The sequence below is a fragment of the Vipera ursinii genome, assembly GCF_947247035.1.
Source record: "Vipera ursinii genome assembly, chromosome: 3".
Taxonomy (NCBI): domain Eukaryota; kingdom Metazoa; phylum Chordata; class Lepidosauria; order Squamata; family Viperidae; genus Vipera; species Vipera ursinii.
In genome coordinates, this window is record NC_139516.1 from 10,310,163 (window position 1) to 10,331,598 (window position 21,436).

The following is a 21,436-nucleotide window of genomic DNA, read 5'->3' on the forward strand; positions in this document are numbered from 1 at the left end:
TCTCAGTCATCCAGGTTACTCTTGTCCCAAAGGTGCTTTTTTCAAGAGGCCGCTGGAATTTCTTTGTTTTTCCTTGAAAACATTTCACTTCTCATCCAAGGAGCTTCTTCAGTTCTGATTGGAGAATGAAAATCCTCCATAAATCCTTCCATTCTCCACCATTCAGTCAGAACTGAAGAACTGAAGTTTCTTGGATGAGAAGCGAAATGTTTTCAAGGAAAAACAAAGAAAGTCCAGTTGCCTCTTGAAAAAGTACCTTGGGACACTTGTACTGGAAATATTATGTCTATTAAGTTCTCTTACATCAGACATGTCAAACACAAGGCCCAGGGGCCAGATCCGGCCCGCGAAGTGGTTTCATGTGGCCTGTGAAGCCATCCTGGAAACAGTGAGGGAACGGCCCCCGCTGCCTTGGCTCTGGCCCAGGCTGGCCAGGATCCAATGTACAATTTTGTGGTGGTCATCTATGCTGAAATACATTCAGTCTTAGCTCCACAAGGCCATCTGGAAACAGTGAGGGACCGGCCCCTGTCGCATCGGCCCTGCCCCCTGGGTGCATGCTGGGGAGGTATCACCCTTTGTGAGGAATGAAGAAATGCACCATCGCCTGGAAGTGGCCAGCACATGGCCCTGCCTACTTCGGGCAGGCTAGGGGCTGGGCAGCGTTATGCTTCTCTTCAGCTTTGTGCCACCGGCTCAGCCTCTCGGCGCTGTGAGGAGTGGGCCATGTGCTGGCCACTTCCAGGCGATGGTGCATTTCTTCATTCCTCATGAAGGATGACACTTCCCCAGCTGCATTTCTTGCCTCCCTCATCTCAAATATTTTATTTATTTATTATTGGGACTTATATGTCACCCTATCTCCCGAAGGACTCAGGGTGGCTAACAACAATAATGTACAATAAATACAGAAGTTAAAATAAAAATTAAAATTAAAGGCCCCTGTAGAATAAATTCCTAGGGGAAGAGCGTTCTCTGTGGGCGCGCCTGCCCTCTGGAATGATTTACCCGTGGAACGTAGGACCGCCCCCGATCTGCGTTCGTTTTGCCGGGACCTGAAAACCTGGTTTTTCAATCTATCAGGCCTGGACTGAAGGGGTTTTAGCTTTTTAAATGTTTTAATTGGGCTTAATTAATTTAATGTATTTTAATTCTATATTATTTTTATATTGTATTTTATTCTGCCCTGTAAACCGCCCTGAGTTCTTCGGGAATAGGGCGGTATAGAAATTTAAATAAATAAATAAATAAATAAATAAATAAATAAATAAATAAATAAATAAAAATTAAAATAAATAAATTAGAGTTAAAAATTAAAAACATAATTAAAATCCCTGTCAGTCCAGGTCAGGTTTCCCATCACTGTTGAAGGAAGGAAGGAAGGAAGGAAGGAAGGAAGGAAGGAAGGAAGGAAGGAAGGAAGGAAGGAAGGAAGGAAAGAAAAGGAAGGAAGGAAGGAAGGAAGGAAGGAAAGAAGGAGAGGGAGGGTCTGAGGGAAGTCCTGCCTTAGTCCTTCCCTGCTGCCCTTTCACCATCCCCTTGCCCCCTCCTCCTGGCCTAACCTGGGTGGTCTCCCATCCTATTGCTAAGGAAGCTTTGGATACAAAGCCAGGTCTCCTCACATGGAGAGGAAGTGGGCCTCCCTCTTGACGTTGCCCTCATACCCATCATGAGCAACCTGGCTAAGGAGAGCAAGCACAGCAGCTGGGCACCCTCTTGGGGAAGTGGGGGTGGGCTTAGTGTTGTGGGTGCTTGAGGGCTAGGCTGGGCATTTGACTTCCGCACCACCATCTAGCCCCCCCTCCACATACACATGGCCTGAGAGGATCAGTGAGGCTCCTCCAGTGGACCATGCCTTGGCACTTGCCCCAGTCCCATCTCCTTCTGCCAGAGACCCTCAGATCTGTCCCACTCCTGCCCAGCCCCCATAGGCACCCTTGACGCGAACGATGTAGAGCCGGCCATGCCCACACAGTAGGCCACACCCACTCCAGCCACACCCAACCAGTAGGCCACACCCACCCTGGCCATGCCCACCTGGCCCCTCAAGGGTAACCACAATGCTGATGCAGCCCTCAATGAAATTGAGTTTGACACCCCTGTCCTACATAATTAACACAGATATAGAAATTCAGTGTCTACCAATACCAGAATGCTTTCTTATCAACTAAATGGGTGTAGGAGGGAGTTTTTTTCCATCTTTTACACTCAAAACGTATCTTCTTAACATGGGGGGGCAATGTCTAGAAACAGATTGAGGGAAATGGACAGGGAGAAAGAGGTCAGTGAATGTTGCAAACAATTGAAGTTCTTCCCTTAAAATAATAAAGATCCAGGTTGGGTTCCACGTGCATCGGACAAAAAAGATTCCTAAACATATTTTTGATCCTTCTGGACTAATTTTCAGTAAAGAAGGAAAAGAAAATAATAGGGTCAGATAAGAGCTAAGCTTATGAAAAATGTAGGGACGCGGTGGCTCAGTGGGTATGGACGTTGAGCTTGTCGATCAGAAGGTCGACAGTTTGGCGGGTCGAATCCCGAGTGCTGCATAACAGAGTGAGCACCTGTTACTCGTCCCAGCTTCTGCCAACCTAGCAGTTCGAAAGCATGTAAAAATGCAAGTAGAAAAATAGGGACCACTACGGTGGGAAGGTAACAGCGTTCTGTGCGCCTTTGGCATCTAGTCATGCCGGCCACATGACCACGGAGATGTCCTCAGACAAGCGCTGGCTCTTCGGCTTTGAAACGGAGATGAGCACCGGCCCTAGAGTTGGAAACGACTAGCACGCATGTGCGGGGGAACCTTTACCTTTACCTTTCTGAAAAATATTGCAAGCTTTTGGTGCTAACAGGGACACGGTCCAAGCCTGGATTCAAGAATCTGATGCTGTTGGGAGAAAGGTATTTGTAATAGTTTTAGGATTCCTTTAAATTGTCCTCTCTGTATGCATGGGTGGTATTTCCCAATCAGCAACAAGACCTCTTGATGGAAATAGTTTTCTTCTGAATGGCAATTCAGCCTAAATACAAGGGTACGCTACTGGCAGGTAAGTTGCTCATAATAAAATCAAGGCTTCCTCTCTCTTGGAGGTTGAATCTTCAAGGAGTTCATGGTTGCTTATTGATGTGGTAGAGATGATGAACTACTTTGAAACGGGCTTGCCTGAACTACGAATATAAATATTATCTGACTTTCAGAGCTGCGTTGTGGAACTATTTCCCTGCAGGAGAAATACACTTCACTGCTTGAGATGATGGAATATTTTGGATTACAAATCCTTGATTGACGAACAATTTTTATTATAAAGACCACCTACAAAAAATGAAATGGATGCCCCATACTCAACTTTAAATGGTAAAAAACCATCTCTAACACCTGTCCCCAAAGTCTTCAGTTTGGCATACTACCAAGAAAATATGGACGAAGATCAGAAAGAAATTCTATCCATGTTAAAATCAATACAAGAGATTATTGCTTTAGCTCATGATGAGACTAGAAATAACACAAAGGAGATAAAAGAACAATTTTCTAATTTAAATTTACAAACCCAGAACATGACTACAAAGAAGGAACTAGCCACCCAGAAAATAGAAGGAAAACTAGAGGAAGCAGATCCAAAGACTGAGGACCTGAAGGAAGGAACCAACCGACAGATTCAGACAACTGAAGAACTAGAAGACGGAGCGATAATATCGGAAATGGAAAAGACATCTTATCAATCAAGAATTCAGGACATATTTGAGGAAAAGGAAGAAGAACTGATTAAATGGAAGATAGGGCTGTTAGGAGAACTGTGGGGAATTGGGGAAGGAGGGATGCTGTTTAATGAATAACAATGGGTTCATTCTTCCAAAAAATACTTTAACCAAATGATCTTTCTTATTCCAAATAATATACACAAAACCAGAGAAAAAATTACCCGATGACTCAAATACATTGGCTTGGAAAGTTAGTTGGCAAAGGAAGAAAGCTAGAATAAGACTGAAGAAAATAGAGGTGTTGATCCATTAGATGGGATATTATATTATTAACTAGATGTTTGAATATGGTGTAGAATAGATAATTGCTAGAAATAGAAGTATTATCATAACTAGAAAGATAAGATTTGTAACTAGAATAATAGATTTTGATATAAGAAGGGAAACAGGAAAACGCTAAGAAGTTTGAATAAGGGAAGCTTTTGGTTACCCTAATATAATTTAGAGATGCGGTAGCTCAGTGGGTTAGGACGCTGAGCTTGTCGATCAGAAGGTCGGCAGTTTGGCGGGTCGAATCCTGAGTGCCGCATAACAGAGTGAGCGCCTGTTACTCGTCCCAGTTTCTGCCAACCTAGCAGTTCGAAAGCATGTAAAAAATGCAAGTAGAAAAATAGGGACCACTCCGGTGGGAAGGTAACAGCGTTCCATGTGCCTTTGGGGTCTAGTCATGCTGTCCACATGACCACGGAGACGTCCTCGGACAAGCGCTGGCTCTTTGGCTTTGAAACGGAGATGAGCACCGGCCCCTAGAGTCGGAAATGACTAGCACGCATGTGTGGGGGAACCTTTACCTTTACCTTTTAATATAATTTATGTTGAAATTATAAACAACAGAGACATTTTGAACACTGATGGGAAATTAAAATAAAAAAAAGTGAAAACAGGATACTGATTGAACATATGGATATTAAGTGCAAGTGCAATTATGATATGTTTTGGTTAGAAAAGTTATCTAAAACTGACATTATTGATATCATGAGAAAAATGTAATAAAGATGTTGATATTCAATTGTATATTTATTAATAACAATAAGAATTGTATTTGCCTAGTGTGGGAAATCAGGTACTACCGGAAGAAGAGCGGACACGTTTGATGGTGTAATATTGGATCTAGGTTGAAGAAGTTAATATACACCACTGAATTACTAATGGACCCAGACAACTCGTTGTCTATTAGGTATTTGATTGTAAAACTAGAAAATTAATAAAATATTTATTAAAAAATGATCCAGGTCCATCCCACCCCCTCCCAATTCACTGACCCTTATCTGGCAAATTTGAACTTGAGTTGACTAGATTTTTGTGCATAGGCTTCAATAATACATCTTTCTGAACTGCAACTTAACGTATGGTCCTGATTCTTTCCGACTAACTCAACCATCCTTTAGTTGCTTTTCCTAAATCTGGAGGAGGGCTACCTGTATTGGATTTACTCTCTTCTTTTCTTTATATTTTAATATCTAACTGCTTTTAAAATACGGTACTTAATTTTAGGGCTTCCTAAACATTTCTCCATTGTTCTGTGCTCTGTTTCTAGGCTTTGTTTTATTATTGATTTTGTTAGTAACCAGAACTCCATAGAGGCCCAGCGGGAAATAAATATTAGAGATAGATAGACAGATAACTACTTAGGTGGAATGTATCCTGGGAAGAAAATACAGCAGGTATTTGAAGAAACCAGGTTTTGAAAGCAGATGGACTCTCTTTATTCTGATGCCTGTCAGACTTATCCCCCTGTAGCCTGCAGAGTGGGGTGAGGAACACAACCGTGTTCTCCAGTGCATTCAATGATTTAAAGGACACAGTAGGGCAGCTTCAATATCTGATCTGCTTGTCAGTAAAGATGCCACCGGTGATTCTTGGCCCTGCAACAAAATTGAGTGAATTGTGTAGATTGTGACAAGGTTGCTTTTAGGTCACTCGAATGGTATAGCACCTCACCTTGATGTTTCTAATCTATATGGCGACAGCTTTCGTGTAATTCTTTCTCTTTAAACCTTAGATTGTTTTTTGATTTCTACTTGGAGTCTCTCCCCTTTCTGTCCTCAGCCACGTCTCTCAGTGGGTAATACAGGTAGCCCTCGACTTACGACCACAATTGAGCCCCAAATTTCTGTTCTTCAGTGAGACCTTTGGTTAAGCGAGTTTTGCCCCATTTTACGACCTTTCTTTGCTGCAGTTGTTAAGTGAATCACTGCAGTCGATAAGTTAGTAGCCCGGTTGTTAAGTGAGTCTGGCTTCTCCCTTGACTTTGCTTGTCAGAAGGCGGCAACAGGGGATCACGTGCCCTTGAGACATAGCAACGGTCATAAGTGTGAACCAGAAGCCAAGCATTTGAATTTTGACCACACGATCATGGGGATGCTTCAAAGGTCATAAGTGTAAAAAAAATGGTCATAATTCACTTTTTTCATCGCTGTTGTAATTTGAACGGTCACTAAATGACCTGTTGTAAATCGAGGACTACTTGTATAAGATCAGGAAACATATAAGAAGTCCATCCTCTCTCCTGGTTTTTCTATCTGCTTCTCCACTCATCCCAAGCTGCCTACAGTATAGACCCATGGTGAGATATAGGCAGCAAATAAATTTAACCAATAAATAAGGAAACAACAATTAACAATTTAATAGCCAGCCAACAACACCCTAATTAACAGCTAAAAGCTACACACAGCAGGAACCAGATAAATACAACACGCATGGAACAAGAGAGAGAGAAAGAGAGAGAGAGAGAGAGAGAGAGAGAGAGAGAGAGAGAGAGAGAGAGAGAGGGAGGGAGAGAGAGAGAGAGAGAGAGAGAGAGAGAGAGAGAGAGAGAGAGAGAGAGAGAGAGAGAGAGAGAGAGAGAGAGAGAGAGAGAGATGGAGGTACCCTGAGGATGGGGTCCATCCTGAACCCTAAAGCTTGGAACAAATAAGCCTTTGGGCCTGGTGACCGACTCAGATTGGATGCTTTGCAAATGTCTATGGAGATTCTCAGTCATTCAGGTCATGGTTGTCCGCAAGGTGCTTTTTCAAAAGGCAACTGGATTTTGTTTTTCTTTGAACTCTTCCTAACAGTGAGAACAATTAAACACTGGAACAGCCTGTTGTCAGAAGTTGTAGGTGCTTCATCGCTGGAAGTTTTTAAGAAGAGACTGGACAGCCAGTTGTCTGAAATGGTATAGGGTCTCCTGCTTGAGCAGAGGGTTTGGACTAGAAGACCTCCAAGGTCCCTTCCAGCTCTCTTCTGATTGATTGATTAAATCAGGATATAGCAAATTTCAATCTTACTTTGAAGACATTTTGCTTCTCAACCAAGAAGCTTCTTCAGTTGGCTGAAGTAGAGACAGAACTGGAAAAGCTTTCTTGGATGAGAAGCAAAACATTTTCAAGGAAAAATGAAGTCCAGTTGCCTTTTGAAAAAGCACCTTTGGGATATCCTTAACAAATAGAATTTAATGGATAAATATAGAAAAACCTTCTAATTTCTTCCATTCCCTTTCTGTTCTCCCATTTTTCCTTTCCACTGTAACCTGTGAGCATTTCACACATTTTATTTCTTTTGGCAGTCTCCTAACTCAACTTCATGAAGATCTCCCCCCCCCCCCCGCCGCAAAAGAACTCGGAAAACATGGGAACATCTAAATTATTCTGAGAACTGTGTCGGGGCATTATTTCTGTGAATGTGTCTGATTATTATTGAAGCATGAAGAGTGGAGTTTTCAAGCCTACCATTGTCAGCTGCCAGGAATGTGGCTTCGTAGACATTGTTCTTAACGTAGGCTGATTCACGATCAAGGACAGCTGCAGTGATGATCTGACCGTTTGTGGCATTAATATTCAGCCAGTTTGCAGGATCCGACAGCTTGGAATATCTGCAGAAGCAAAGAAAAACAACTAGGAGTCCCTTCCAGTGAGAAGTCCCTAATGTGGATTGAAAATAACCTTGCACTGAGCCACATTTTAGAGTGTTGAATCTTTCAACCAACCATATCTTATCAGCAGCTGACTCAGGAATTCTGGGAGTTGAAGTCCATGAGTCATAAAAGAGCCGAGGTTGCCTACCCCTGGGCTAGCCAAATGTCTAGTTAGATATCCAGCCAGCCAACTAACTGTCCAGCTATCCTCCATCCATCCATCCATCATCTGTCTGTCCATCCGTCCATCCATCCATCCATCCATCTGTCCATCCATCCATCCATCCATCCATCCATCCATCCATCCATCCTTCATGTCATGTGTACTGTATATATGTTGATGTGTAAGAATGCTCTATCTGCGCATTGTTTTCTTCATCAAAACTGCCCATAACTGCTAAAGATGAAAGGAAGATGTGATTGTTATTTTCTTTCTGTAAAAAAACAGCTGAGATTACAAAATGGATCAAGAAAACAGTCCATGCCTTTCCACCCGATCCAAACAAACTGGAAGCTCCCAAACTCATGTTTATTTGTCTATTGTTAAAATTATGCAACATCTTTCTGTTTATGCAAACATTCCAAGTGGCTTACAGTAAATAGATAGGTAGGTAGGTATGTAGATAGATAGATAGATAATATAGGCAGGCAGACAGATAGACAGATATAGATAGATAGATAGATAGATAGATAGATAGATAGATAGATAGATAGATAGATAGATAGATAGATAGATAGATAGTCAGGCATGCAAAGAACTAGGTATCAGTGCAGTATAATTAGTATAACCTATAATTAGATATATCTGCTCATCCAGGAGGTTAGTGAAATTGATAACTGCCCTTTCTGGATTGGATTAGCATATTTGCCTGATGTTTAAAGTTTTGTTTTTTTTATAAATTAAGATTGTTATAAAGTTAAACTTTTTGTAACATTGTAATTTTGGGTTGTCTTCATCTTGTTAAATGACTGTACCTTGCTTTGGCTTTATTTTAAAAATGAAAAAAAAGCAAGGCACACCTTGTATGATCAATCAGTGCTAAACTGATTTAGCTGATGGCAGGTTCACTGCGTTCCTTTGGGTCACCTCTAAGCTGGTCCAGGTTTAGGAGAGAAATGAGCTCCCTGTTGAAGGAGCAGCCATTGCAAAACAGAACTATGAAGAAAAATGGCCGTGTTAGCTAAGACATTCCCCTCCATCCTTAAAATTTCCACTGCCAATGCATGCCAACAAGCAGAGGCAATGAGTAACCATTGCCATTTTTGCATCAGGCAGCTTTATCCCCCTTAAAATATCTCATCCCTTGAACGATTATAAAATGGCACAAGTGATGTAAGTTTAATTGGCCCCAGTGCTAGTTCTACAGGGCACCTTCCTACTGTGCCAAATTTGTCTCGCGTTTGCAATAAAGGAACAGACAGATAGCCAGTGGGACCAAGAGACAAAGGAGGATTACTTAAATTTCCTTTTTTCCTAGGCTACTCTTCAATGTACAGGTCCACACAATCAGCTGGGATTTAAATGTACTGAATGTTCAAAATATGGAAGGTCTGTGACCATGCTTATAGCCACTCTCTTTAACTGTTGCTGTAACTAAGCAGAATTCAGGGATAGCACATTTATGAGGTGTGCATCTAACTCTTTTTTTAACACATGTACATCCAAAAATGTAATGGGTGAATCATGTATGTTTTTTCCTTGGGACCATAGGAATCATGCAAAATGCAGAGCATAATTAAGCAGCCACTTTGACATTAATTTTATTAGGCGCTGGACCAAGTAATAGAAGAAAAAGTGTAGAACTTGTATGTGACCCTTTAAAGCAGCTGCATCTTATCCCACGATAATACCTTTTGAATTTGAACTGATACCAGAGTTCAAAACAGTCATAATCTCAGCCATGATGGTTCAATGAAAGCTCCACCAGTTTTTCCTGTGTGATGCACATTAAAAACAGCCCTACTATTTTATCTGAGTCCAGACCATTGCTCCGTCTATTCCAGAACGAAGCGACAGCACTGCCCGACAAACTAGGCTTTGAGCAGAATTTCCCCAAATTTGCCTGGCAATGTCAGGGACTGAACCTCAAACCCTGGTCATACAAACTGGAGGCTAACCATTGAGCTGTTGATCCTTCCTGTGGGATAATTTTGCATTGCCAGATATTTCCAAGGATACAGATTTGCCAATGAGAAACAAGGTGGAATGGATTTCAGAAATTATTTAATGCCGAGATCCCTTTCCAAATACAGTTGCTAAATAAAACAGCAGCACAGTTCTGTGCTGTATTGAGGCAGTAAACAGATAAAAGTGTAATGTAAGCTCCAAACAAGTCTCTTATCTGCCGGGTCCTTGGTATTCTCTGAGCTTGATCGTTTTCTTGCAGATATTTCATTACCAAACTAGGTAACATCACTAGAACTGATGATATTGCCTAGTTTGCTAATGAAAGGTCTTCAAGAAAACCACCAAGCCCAGAGAGCACCAAGGACCCCACAGTTCAATCCTGAGCTACAAATATTGTCTTCTATAACAGGGGTCCCCAAACTATGGTCTGCAGCCCACTGCTGGGCCGTGGCCTACTGGCCACTGGGCCATGAGACAGGCTGGCCAGTGCACGCACACATGTGCATGCACTCACCCCCACTTGCACTAAAGCCTGCAGACCCGTTTGTGCATGCGCGTGGGGCTAGCCGCAGCAGTGACTAGCTCCTGCGTGCATGCACAAACAGGGCTGCTAGAACCGTGCGGGTTGGGTGGCCTGTTCACACATGCATGTGTGGCTAGCAGCAGTGGCGGTTAGTGCCTGCTCAAATGGGGCAGCTAGCTCCATGTGGGTGTGCTTGGCTCCATTCGCGCATGGCCCTGTTTGCGCATGGCCCCGTTTGCGCAGATGGGTTTGTGCGCATGCAAATTTCACAGCTGATCCCTTTCCCTCTGGGCTGCCAGCATGAAAAGGTTGGTGACCTGTGTTCTATAAGTCTCTTATCTAAAAACCAACTGAACCCAACCCAAGCCCCATGCATGTGTGTAACAGGGTTCCATCTATTTTACATCCTTCCTTGGTTACATGTGGTTCACAGGGATTCAAATGTTGACGATCTCCAAAATAGTGAGCTCTACCTTCCACCATCATACCTGATAGCCTGTTGCATGAAACGGTCAGGATCCACTGCTGAAAAAGTCATGAGTGCTGTCCCAGTAGGCACACCCTCTTCCAGCCTGATGAGTTTGTGGTTTGTTGGGAAGTAAGGGGGCTCATTGACATCAGTGACTGAAATGGTGACTCCGGCTGTAGACTGGAAGGACATTTGGATCCCACTGGCAAGAGGAGCTTGGTTGGACACCATCACCGTCAACATAAAAGCTCGGTTCATCTCATAATCAACTTCCTGAAATGAAACAGAGGCATGGGAAAGAAATGTCAACTGAAAATGCCATGATCGCTCAGTATTCTATGGCCTTATGTTTGTTTAGGTATTGACCAGAATGCTGGATTGGTTTATAAGGAAGAAGCAGAATAGTTGAATAGATGGTCCATGTGATACTCCGTGCTAATGTGGGAAATCAGCTCCCCAAAGAGAAAGAAATATTTTTGGGAATATTAAAAGGCAGGATATTTCCCCAAAGGATCTTAAAGGCAGAACCCACCCCCCGCCCAAATCTCTCTGCCCCAAACAGAAACCAGGTCTGCAGAAATACAGATGTGATAATCTTGTCAGAAAGATTGGAGTCAGGAAGCTGAGATTAGAAAGATAAAGATCCCTAGAATCAACAATCTTTCGCACCAAAAAAATCAAACACTCATCAGCTATAGCCCCAGAGAAGCAGGATACAACCTTTGGGACATAATAGGATTAACCCACCACCATCAGAATACCAGAAGGGCTCACTCAGACTCAGGTCAAAGTTCATGCCACAGGAACAACTCCAAACAAAAGCCCAAGGAGGTATAAAAACCTACTCCCTACTACATGTAGTCAGTTTTTCCCCAAAGCCATCTTTCTGTCTGGCTCTCCTCTTCAATAAACTGCAACCTTCTTTCTAAAGCAGCCTCCATTTTGTTTATTCTCAGCTTGGACTGGACCCTGATGAAGATTTTTCTTTCAACACTAAGGAAGTTCTGTTCCTTGACTAGCTATCTGAAAGCAGAAAAAACAAGAGTCCAGTGGCATTTTAGAGGAATCTTCCCAAACGTACCACTCTGCAACTGGATTGGGATTGCAAATTTAAGAACTCAAGAGTTCTATTCCACCTTATCTGAAGGACAACTAGTTTGAATAGTCTTGAAAAATTATGGGTAGCCAATGCTAATGATTTCTCTTCCAGCGCAATGAAGATATTATTTTGTCCAAAAATCAAAATGAAAACTCCAGTTATCATACTTTTACTGCTGATGCAGTAAAAAGCCTTTGTACTTATCTATTGACTGTCTGTATAAACTCATGAAAACACAAAAGATGAATGGTAAGACATAGTTTCAAAAAAAATCCTGCATTGAAAGGGCTGTAGATCATTTAAATATACCACTGAGTTGTGTTCAGGGTAGCTTCTACTCCATTTGGAAGTAGACTAAGACACAAGTAATCATTGGAAGAGCCACTTGGTCCAGGAATGGGTGCAACTGATGCACAAGATGAATTGGTCATAGTTGCCACTTGTGACTCCATCCAAGTCTGAAGATGGAAAGTGTCCAGAGTTGCAGATCCTGTATACCCATTGGGACTTAATCTTCTTAGGATTGAATCTGAGTCTATTCCATCCATCCAGACCTTCATGGCCTTTGGAAATTGAAACAAGATATTAACAATATCGTGTGGGCAGCCTGGTCATGAAGTACAACTTGATGTTGTAGGCATATTGAAGATCTCTGATGCCAAGCCAATGGATGACCTCACAGAGATAGTTTCATGTCGATGTTACATATGAAAGAAGGCCTGAAGGCTTGACCTCTTCCCTGCTGTCAACACCTACTGGAACTGACCACCGAAAAAGGAAAACCATCATGCTCTCTGTTCCAATTCTCCACAATTGGCCCCAAAGGATATCATGATTGACAGCATGCTGGGAGATCAAGGAGATCAGGATGGCTGGATGTACCATCCGTTCTGTCTCTGGCAAAAGTCATCAACAAGCACAGTCAATGCTATTTTTGCATTATGCCCCAGTCTGAAGCCCAACTGAAATTACAAATTGTAGTTATAAAATTGTGAAATTTGTAACGATAATTTGAAAGGGGTTGCCTGTCTTGCAATAAATATCCTTATATTTTTAGAAATCAGACAAGTAAAATCCATCCATCCAACCAACCATCCCTTCATTCTTCCCTCCTTCCATTGCTTCCTCCCTCCCTCCCTCTAACCATCCATCCCTCCACCTCTCCATCCCTCCACCTCTCCATCCCTCCCTCCCTCTCTTCATCCCTCCCTCTCTCCATCCAACCATCCATCCCTCCATCTATCCATCCATCCAACCATCCATCCATCCATCCATCCATCCATCCACTCTCTCCCTAGCTTCCAAGCCTTCCTCATAGGAATCTATGGCTTGATATAAACTTGCTAGTGCCACATTTGGACAAATCAGTGACAATTAAGTTAGCACTCTCTGATACTTATTAGATCAGATCTCAAGAAGCCAGGAATAGCTTCGTTAATTCTGGCACTAAGGGTAGCAAATGAAACATTGCTGGAAGGCTTTTAAGAGAGAATAGCTTACTGCAAGTAGAATGTTAGGAGTGTGCTTAAAAGAAGGATATACAGCCTTGCAAAGAGCTATCCAAACGGAATTTGCTGAAACAATCAGATTCAGGACAATGAATCAAAAACAGAAGTTTTATAACTTAATATGGAATAAACCACCGGGACTAAACATTGAACGCAATTTTTAGTACCCTCAGAAAGGATATTATTTTCTGAGGTATTGGAAGATAAAGCCTTCTCACATTTCAAATGTGCAGATAATCCTCAACTTACAAGGGTCCATTTAGTGACACTACAAGGGCACTGAAAAAAGTGACTTATGACCGTTTTTCACACTTATAACCACTGCAGCATCCCCATGGTCACATGATCAAAATTCGGACGCTGGGGAACTGGCTCATATTTATGACACTTGCAGTGTCCCAGGGTCACAGGATCACTTTTTGTGACTTTTTGTAAAGCAAAGTTAATGGGGAAGCCAGATACACTTAACAACCACGTGACTAATTAAACGCTGCAGTGATTTACTTAACAACCATGGCAAGGAGGGTGATAAAATGGAGCAAAATTCACTTAACAACTGTGTCTTGTTTAGCATCAGAAATGTGGGACTCAATTGTGGTCACACCCACAGAACTTAGGACTGCCCCCGACCTTCGCTCATTTCGCCGGGACCTGAAAACTTGGCTCTTCGATCTATTTGGTCCAGACTGTGGGGTTGTTAATTTAACTGGGTTTTAGATTTACTCTTGGGGCTTGAATTTAATAATTGTTTTATTTGTTTTTAATTTTTTTGTATTCATGGTTTTAACTGCCCTGTAAACCGCCCTGAGTCCTACGGCAGACATGTCAAACACAAGGCCCGGGGGCCGGATCCGGCCCGCGAAGTGGTTTCATGTGGCCCGTGAAGCCACCCTGGAAACAGTGAGGGAACGGCCCCCACTGCCTTGGCCCTGGCCCAGAGACCCTCCTTCTCCAGAGACCCTCAGATCTGTCCCAATCCTGCCCAGGCCCCCATAGGCACCCTTGATGCGAACGATGTAGAGCTGGCCACGCCCACCCAGTAGGCCATACACACTCTAGCCACGCCCACCCAGTAGGCCACGCCCACCCTGGCCATACCCACCCGGCCCCCTGAGGGCAACCGCAATGCTGATGCGGCCCTCAATGAAATTGAGTTTGACACCCCTGTCCTACGGGAATAGGGCGGTATACAAATCCAATAAAATAAATAAATAAATAAATAAATAAATAAGTCAAGGACGACCTGCAAAACCCAGGAAGGGAGTTTCATTGGGACAAGGCGACAAACTTCTCTTTATGGGGGGAAAAGCAAGCTGCTCTTCCTACATTTGGAGTTACAAATAATCTTTTTCACAAGAGGAATGAAGAGGTTCATATTTCTTAACACGTTTTTTTTTTCTTGTTTGCATTTTCTTGTAGGGGAAAAAAAAGATTGTTACTAGTCATATAGTGTTATGTGTTGCTCAGCTTGAAGGACTTGATGGCATTTGTTAGATGAAGTTAACTGTGTTTATGGTGGCTAGGTTGTATCTGGATTCAATGAACTGATGAACTGCACTGATGGAAACTAACCAAGGAGAGAAGCAAGCTAGAACTAAGGAGAAACTTCCTGACAGTTAGAACAATTAACCAGTGGAACAACCTCCCTCCAGAAGTGGTGAATGCTCCAACACTGGAAGTTTTTAAGAAGAGACTGGACAGCCATTTGCCTGAAATGATATAGGGTTTCCTGCCTGAGCAGGGGGTTGGACTAGATGACCTCCAAGGTCCGTTTCAGCTCTATTCTATTCTATTCTATTCTATTCTATTCTATTCTATTCTATTCTATTCTATTCTATTCTATTCTATTCTATTCTATTCTATTCTATTCTATATAAAGACTCTATTCTATTCTATTCTATTCTATTCTATTCTATTCTATTCTATTCTATTCTATTCTATTCTATTCTATTCTATTCTATTCTATTCTATATAAAGACTCTATTCTATTCTATTCTATTCTATTCTATTCTATTCTATTCTATTCTATTCTATTCTATTCTATTCTATTCTATTCTATTCTATTCTATTCTATTCTATTCTATTCTATTCTATATAAAGACTCTATTCTATTCTATTCTATTCTATTCTATTCTATTCTATTCTATTCTATTCTATTCTATTCTATTCATAAATGCGTATTATTTTAATTCTTCTAATATGGGCGATTAAATATTGGCCTTAATCATCCATTAGGGGGCAGGATGGCTCAGCAGTTAAAGATGCTGAGGCCCGGCTAATGAGCAATGGGGTGACCTCCCCTTACATGCCTCATCTCTTGCCCACCTAGTCGTTTGAAAGCATGCAAATCTGAGTAGATACACTTTGCTGCAAAGGTATCAGCGTTCCAGGAACCTCGGCCAATAGTCATGCTGGGCAGATGACCACGGAAGTGTCTTCAGACAATGCTGGAGATAGGCACAGCACCCTGGAGCCAGACATGACCGCACAAGGGAAACTTTTATCTTTGCCTTTACCTTAATCACCCATTATCAACTTACAAATCTTGTAGCGTTTTCACTTTTCTTTATGATCGGATTATATCTCCAGAAGGTTAGAAGAACCTTTTCTAGTGGCTTCTAGTGCCACCGGTAAGAGATTGCCGGCGGGTAACACCCAGGGATAGGGCCTTCTCAGTGGGGGAGCTGAGGACTGCCCCCGACCTCCGTTCATTCTGCCGGGGCCTGAAGACCTGGCTTTTCGAGCTCTCTGGCCCAGGCTGAGGATTAATCTTATTTTAACTGGGGTTTTATTTATGCAGGGACAAATATAATTTTTTAAACTTGTTTTTAACTTTTGTATTTTGGTTTTTTAATCACCCTGTAAACCGCCCTGAGTCCTTCGGGAAAGGGCGGTATATAAATGTAATAAAATAAAATAAATAAATAAATAAATAAATAATTTGGAAACGATCACCAAAGTTACTTAAGCAGTACATATAATGCAGATAAATAAGGTGGGGTTTGAATTGTCTTTTGGTTTTGGTTTTGCTTTGCTTTTTTTTTAGTTCTCAGGGCATTTTTAGCTATAAAGAAATAAGCTATCCTCTAGTTATTTTGTCTGGAGTAAGGCAAACAGTAACGGAGGGCATCTCTCTTTCAAATTCATTTCTCTATTCCTCGCAACATTCCTGCAATGTTTTAGGCAGCCACAGAGCCCCTCTGTTCCATGTTTGGGGAATATTTATTCAGACCCTGCAAAAGGATCCTTCCCCCGCCTTGCCTGGTTTATACCTGGCATGTGATGGAGATAAGCATCTTCTGCCCCAGAGGGAATGGTTCCTGTGGCAGTGAAAAATAAAATTGGAACTGCACATCAGAGATGCCTCACGGCACGCTTGTTTCAATGGCAGAAGAGCTTAGGATGGAAGCTGCAGAAAAGATTCAAAATAGAGTTGGAAAGGACTTTGGAGGTCTTCTGGTCCAACTCCTCCTGCTCAAGTAGGAGACCCTATACCATTTCAGACAAGTGGCTGTTTGGTCTCTTTTTAAAAGCTTCCAGATGAAGCTGGAGGAAGCTGCTTGCAGAACGACCAGGCTGCAATGGATGGTTTGTTTTCTGATTGAAATATTTTTTTTAAAAAAATGCCCCATTCACACATAGGATGGGGAAATTTAGGTCTCCCCCCTCTTTTAGAGCACAGAATAATAGAGATGGAATGGACTTTGGAGGTCTTCTAGTCCAACCCCCTGCTCAAGCATGAGATCCTATACCATTCCAGACTGCATCCAAAAGCTGTGAATGCTCCAACACTGGAAGTATTTAAGAAGAGACTGGACAGCCATTTGTCTGAAATGGTATCGGGTTTCCTGCCTGAGCAGGGGGTTGGAGTAGATGGTCCAAGGTCCCTTCCAACTTCTTCTTCTTCTTCTTCTTCTTCTTCTTCTTCTTCTTCTTCTTCTTCTTCTTCTTCTTCTTCTTCTTCTTCTTCTTCTTCTTCTTCTTCTTCTTCTTCTCCTCCTTCTCCCCCTCCCCCTCCCCTCCCCCTCCCCCTCCTCCTCCTCCTCATTATTATTATTATTATTATTATTATTATTATTATTATTATTAGTAGTAGTAGTAGTAGTAGTATTAGTATTAGTATTATTAGTATTAGTATTTGGCATATGGCTGTTCATTCTCTTCTTAACTGCCCCCCAGAATTTCCTGATAGTTAGAACAATTAATCAGTAGAATGACTTGCCTTCAAAAGTTGTGGGTGCTCCATCACTGGAAGTTTTTAAGAAGAGACTGGGCAGCCATTTGTCTGAAGTGGTCTAGGGTTTCCTGCCTGAGTAGGGGATTGGAGTAGATGACCTCCAAGGTGCTTTCCAACTTCTTCTTCTTCTTCTTCTTCTTCTTCTTCTTCTTCTTCTTCTTCTTCTTCTTCTTCTTCTTCTTCTTCTTCTTCTTCTTCTTCTTCTTCTTCTTCTTCTTCTTCTTCTTCTTCTTCTTCTGTTCATTCTCTTCTTAAACCCCTCCAGAAGTTCCTGACAGTTAGAACAATTAATCACTTGCTTGCCTTCAAAAGTTGTGGGTACTCCATCACTGGAGGTTTTTAAGAAGAGATTGGAACATCATGTGTCTGGAATGATATAGGGTTTCCCCCTGCTTGAGCAGGGGGTTGGACTAGAAGACCTCCAAGGTCCCTTCCAACTCTGTTATTTAGTTATTCTGTTCTGTTGTTCTGTTAGAACTGTAGCATGGAATAGCACCGGACATATTTACAGAGAAATGTACATGGGATGAGATACATAACTAAAGGGTTCTATCATGTATTGAAGGCTTTCTCAATCTGGTGCCTCCCAGATAAGCAGGATTTTAATTCCTGTAATTTTCAGGGAGCGTGATTCAGCTGGAAATGATGGAAGTTAAAATCTAACACAGTGGAGGGGCACCAGTTTAGGGAGTGTTGTGTTGTGGAATAAGGTTTAGAAAAAAAATCCTCCGTGTCCATGGCAACTACAGGTAATCCTTGACTGAAGACCACAATTGAGCCCAGCATTTTTGTTGCTAAGCAAGACAATTGTTAAGTGAGTTTTGCCCCATTCTTTCTTGCCACAGCTGTTCAGTGAACCACTGCAGTTGTTGTGCTAGTAACATGGTTGTTAATGAATCTGGCTTCCCCATTGACTTTGCTTGTCAGAAGGTCACGAAAAGTGATCACCAGATTCCAAGACACTGCAACCATCATAAAGAGCTGTCAGTTGCCAAGCGTCTGAATTATGATCACATGACCATGGGGATGCTGCAATGGTCATAAGTGTGAAAAATGGTCAGGTCACTTTTTTCCAGTGCTGTTGTAATGTCAAATGGTCACTAAGCGAATAGTTGTAAGTCAAGGACTATCTGTAAGTAAGGCTATATGTTTGTGGTCATTGCAGAAGAATCTGGACCACTGTAAAGAATAAGGTACAGGAATAATCTAGTCTTTGGCTGATCCAACACAGTTCTTATAATAATAATAATAATAAGTTGGAAGGGACCTTGGAGGTCATCTAGTCCAACCCCCTGCTCAGGCAGGAAACCCTATACCATTTCAGACAAATGGCTGTCCAGTCTCTTCTTAAAAACTTCCAGTGTTGGAGCATTCACCACTTCTGGAGGCAGGTTGTTCCACTGGTTAATTGTTCTAACTGTCAGGAAGTTTCTTCTTAGTTCTAGGTTGCTTCTCTCCTTGATTAGTTTCCATCCATTGCTTCTTGTCCTGCTTTCAGGTGCTTTGGAGAATAGCTTGACTCCCTCTTCTTTGTGGCAGCCCCTGAGATATTGGAACATATCATGTCACCCCTCACCCTTGTGTTCGTTAAACTACACATACCCAATTCCAGCAACCATTTCCTATATGTTTTAGCCTCCAGTCCCCCAATCATCTTTGTTGCTCTTCTTCTTTTATTATTACATACTAACTGCTGTCAGTGTGAAAATATGATCCGGGGACATTTCAATGTCCACATCAAAAGCTTTGCACTTCTCTACCATCAGTTGCAGTTAATTTTATTTCACCTAATGCCTTATCCAGAGGATAATTCCCACTTGACAAAAAAGTTCTGACAAGGCAATTTTGCTGATATGGATCAAAGCACTCATTTTATCCCAACAGAACTGCCACGTTTCCTTAAGATTCCCTTTTGCGATGTACAGATTTCTTCAGTAATGGCTCAGCTTATAGTACTATTGGAAGACCGGCAAAGTCTGAACAGAGTTGCATGACCCCTACACCACCACATTCAGACTCACGGCACCCAAGAGAGGAAGGTATTCAGGATTTTAGTACAATACAGTCTTGAACAGTTTCACGTGATGTTAAAATAGCATTGAACGGGCAAAGCTTCATAAGTCGGCTGGATGGAATTTTGAGCTGCATGTAGTATCGATTTGATTTTTTCCCCTGTTTCTAAAAATCAATTTTACTTTTAATAAGAAAGCTATAATGTTATGTCCCGTTCCTATTCGATCTTGAACCCATATCTGTGCAGTTCCAGTGACACACATGTCTGTCCATCCACCTATTCCATCCCATTGTATCCCATCCCTCCGTCCCTCCATCCCTCCATCCCTCCATCCCTCCATTCCTCCCTCCCTCCCTCCCTCCCTCCCTTCCTTCCTTCCTTCCTTCCTTCCTCCCTCCCTCCCTCTCTCCCTCCCTCCCTCTACCCACCCTTCCCATCCCATCCCATCCCATCCTATTGCATTGTATCCTACCCATCCCTTCCCCTCCCCTCCCTCCCTCCCTCCTATTCTATCCATTCCATGCATCCAGGCACCCATCCATGCATCCATCCATCTACTACAGGGGTCTTCAAACTTGGTCCTTTTATGACTTGTGGACTTCAACTGCCAGAATTCCTCAGCCAGCGTGCCTGGCTGAGGAATTCTGGCAGTTGAAGTCCACAAGTCATAAAAGGGCCAGGTTTGAAGACCCCTGATCTACTACATGGTGGTTGTTGTATACATTGAATGCGTCACCATCATGAATCAGATCCCTACAAAGTCTGGACCAGCTTTTCTCCAAATTCAAATCTCTGTAGAACCTGTCTGTGGAAAAAGTCCCCAGAGAACGAGAGACATACATACCCTCACAACAGTTACCAAGCCTTCATTGGTAACAGGATCAGTCCTAATGGTAAAATGACCGGAAGGATCTCCACTGATTATTCGGTAAACAGCATTCCAGTTGGGCGAATGGGGTTGATCTCGGTCCATCACAGTCAAATTAGCGACAACAACTTCTATCCGGTTTTCTGGAACTTCACCAGAATACTGAAAATAGAGAAGAAAGTTTCGTTAGAGGTGTCTTTGTGTTTGTGTGCGCGTGTGCGTGTTGCCCATCCCAATATATTTAGAGTTGTTGACACTTTTGAGAAGGCAGTGGTATCCTGGCATGGAGAAAAGCTTTATCCTCCATTTGTGCCTGCCTTTAACAGGTCCGCAGTTCTCACTTTCAAAAGCTGTCTCTTAAGCAAAAGACATTTGTTCCCAGTAAATAAAGTTTTATGTATCGTACAAGGAGCATTAATTCTACCAGTCCCATAGCTTACTGTTACTCCCTTATTAAGAAACTGAGCTCAGATATTTTCCCCACTATTTAACCTTCAGTGCTCTGGGCTTGCCTTGTCCCCCCTCTACAGAAAACCTCAAGTTTCGCCAGATAAATACAGTTGCAATTCATCATTGACTCTTTTGTGATTCCAGCATAGAGTTATAGACCTGGAAAGGCCTCTAGCTATATGAATTATCTAGTTCAACCTTCTGCAGTGCACAAGGAAACAACCCATGCAAAGTAGCTGCCTAGCCTCTTCTTACAGACTTCCAGAGATGGAGAATACGAACGAGTTGGGAAGAGTCCGTCTATTTCACGGGTCGGCAACCCGCGGCTCCGGAGCCGCATGTGGCTCATTGAGCCGTCTCCTGCGGCTCCCAGCCTCCTGGTGCACGCGCACCTCTTCGAACGGGCAGTGGTGCGCGCGCACCTCTCCAAATGGAGAGTGGCACCACCCGTTCCGAGAGGTGCGCGCACACCTTTCCGAAGGG

The 21,436-nt window shown here is 42.5% G+C and overlaps 1 protein-coding gene across 1 annotated transcript in view; it reads right to left on the bottom strand.

The window, feature by feature from the left end:
• The window catches only part of CDH4 (cadherin 4), a gene marked incomplete at its 5' end in the record, with an annotated part of 1,024,675 nt that overhangs the window by 27,533 nt on the left and 975,706 nt on the right, over positions 1 to 21,436 (bottom strand). The window contains 3 exons of the mRNA XM_083358225.1: positions 7,473 to 7,615; positions 10,797 to 11,050; positions 20,480 to 20,665. Of these exons, the coding sequence (XP_083214351.1) occupies positions 7,473 to 7,615; positions 10,797 to 11,050; positions 20,480 to 20,665 (583 nt within the window). The remainder of the gene's footprint in view (positions 1 to 7,472; positions 7,616 to 10,796; positions 11,051 to 20,479; positions 20,666 to 21,436) is intronic.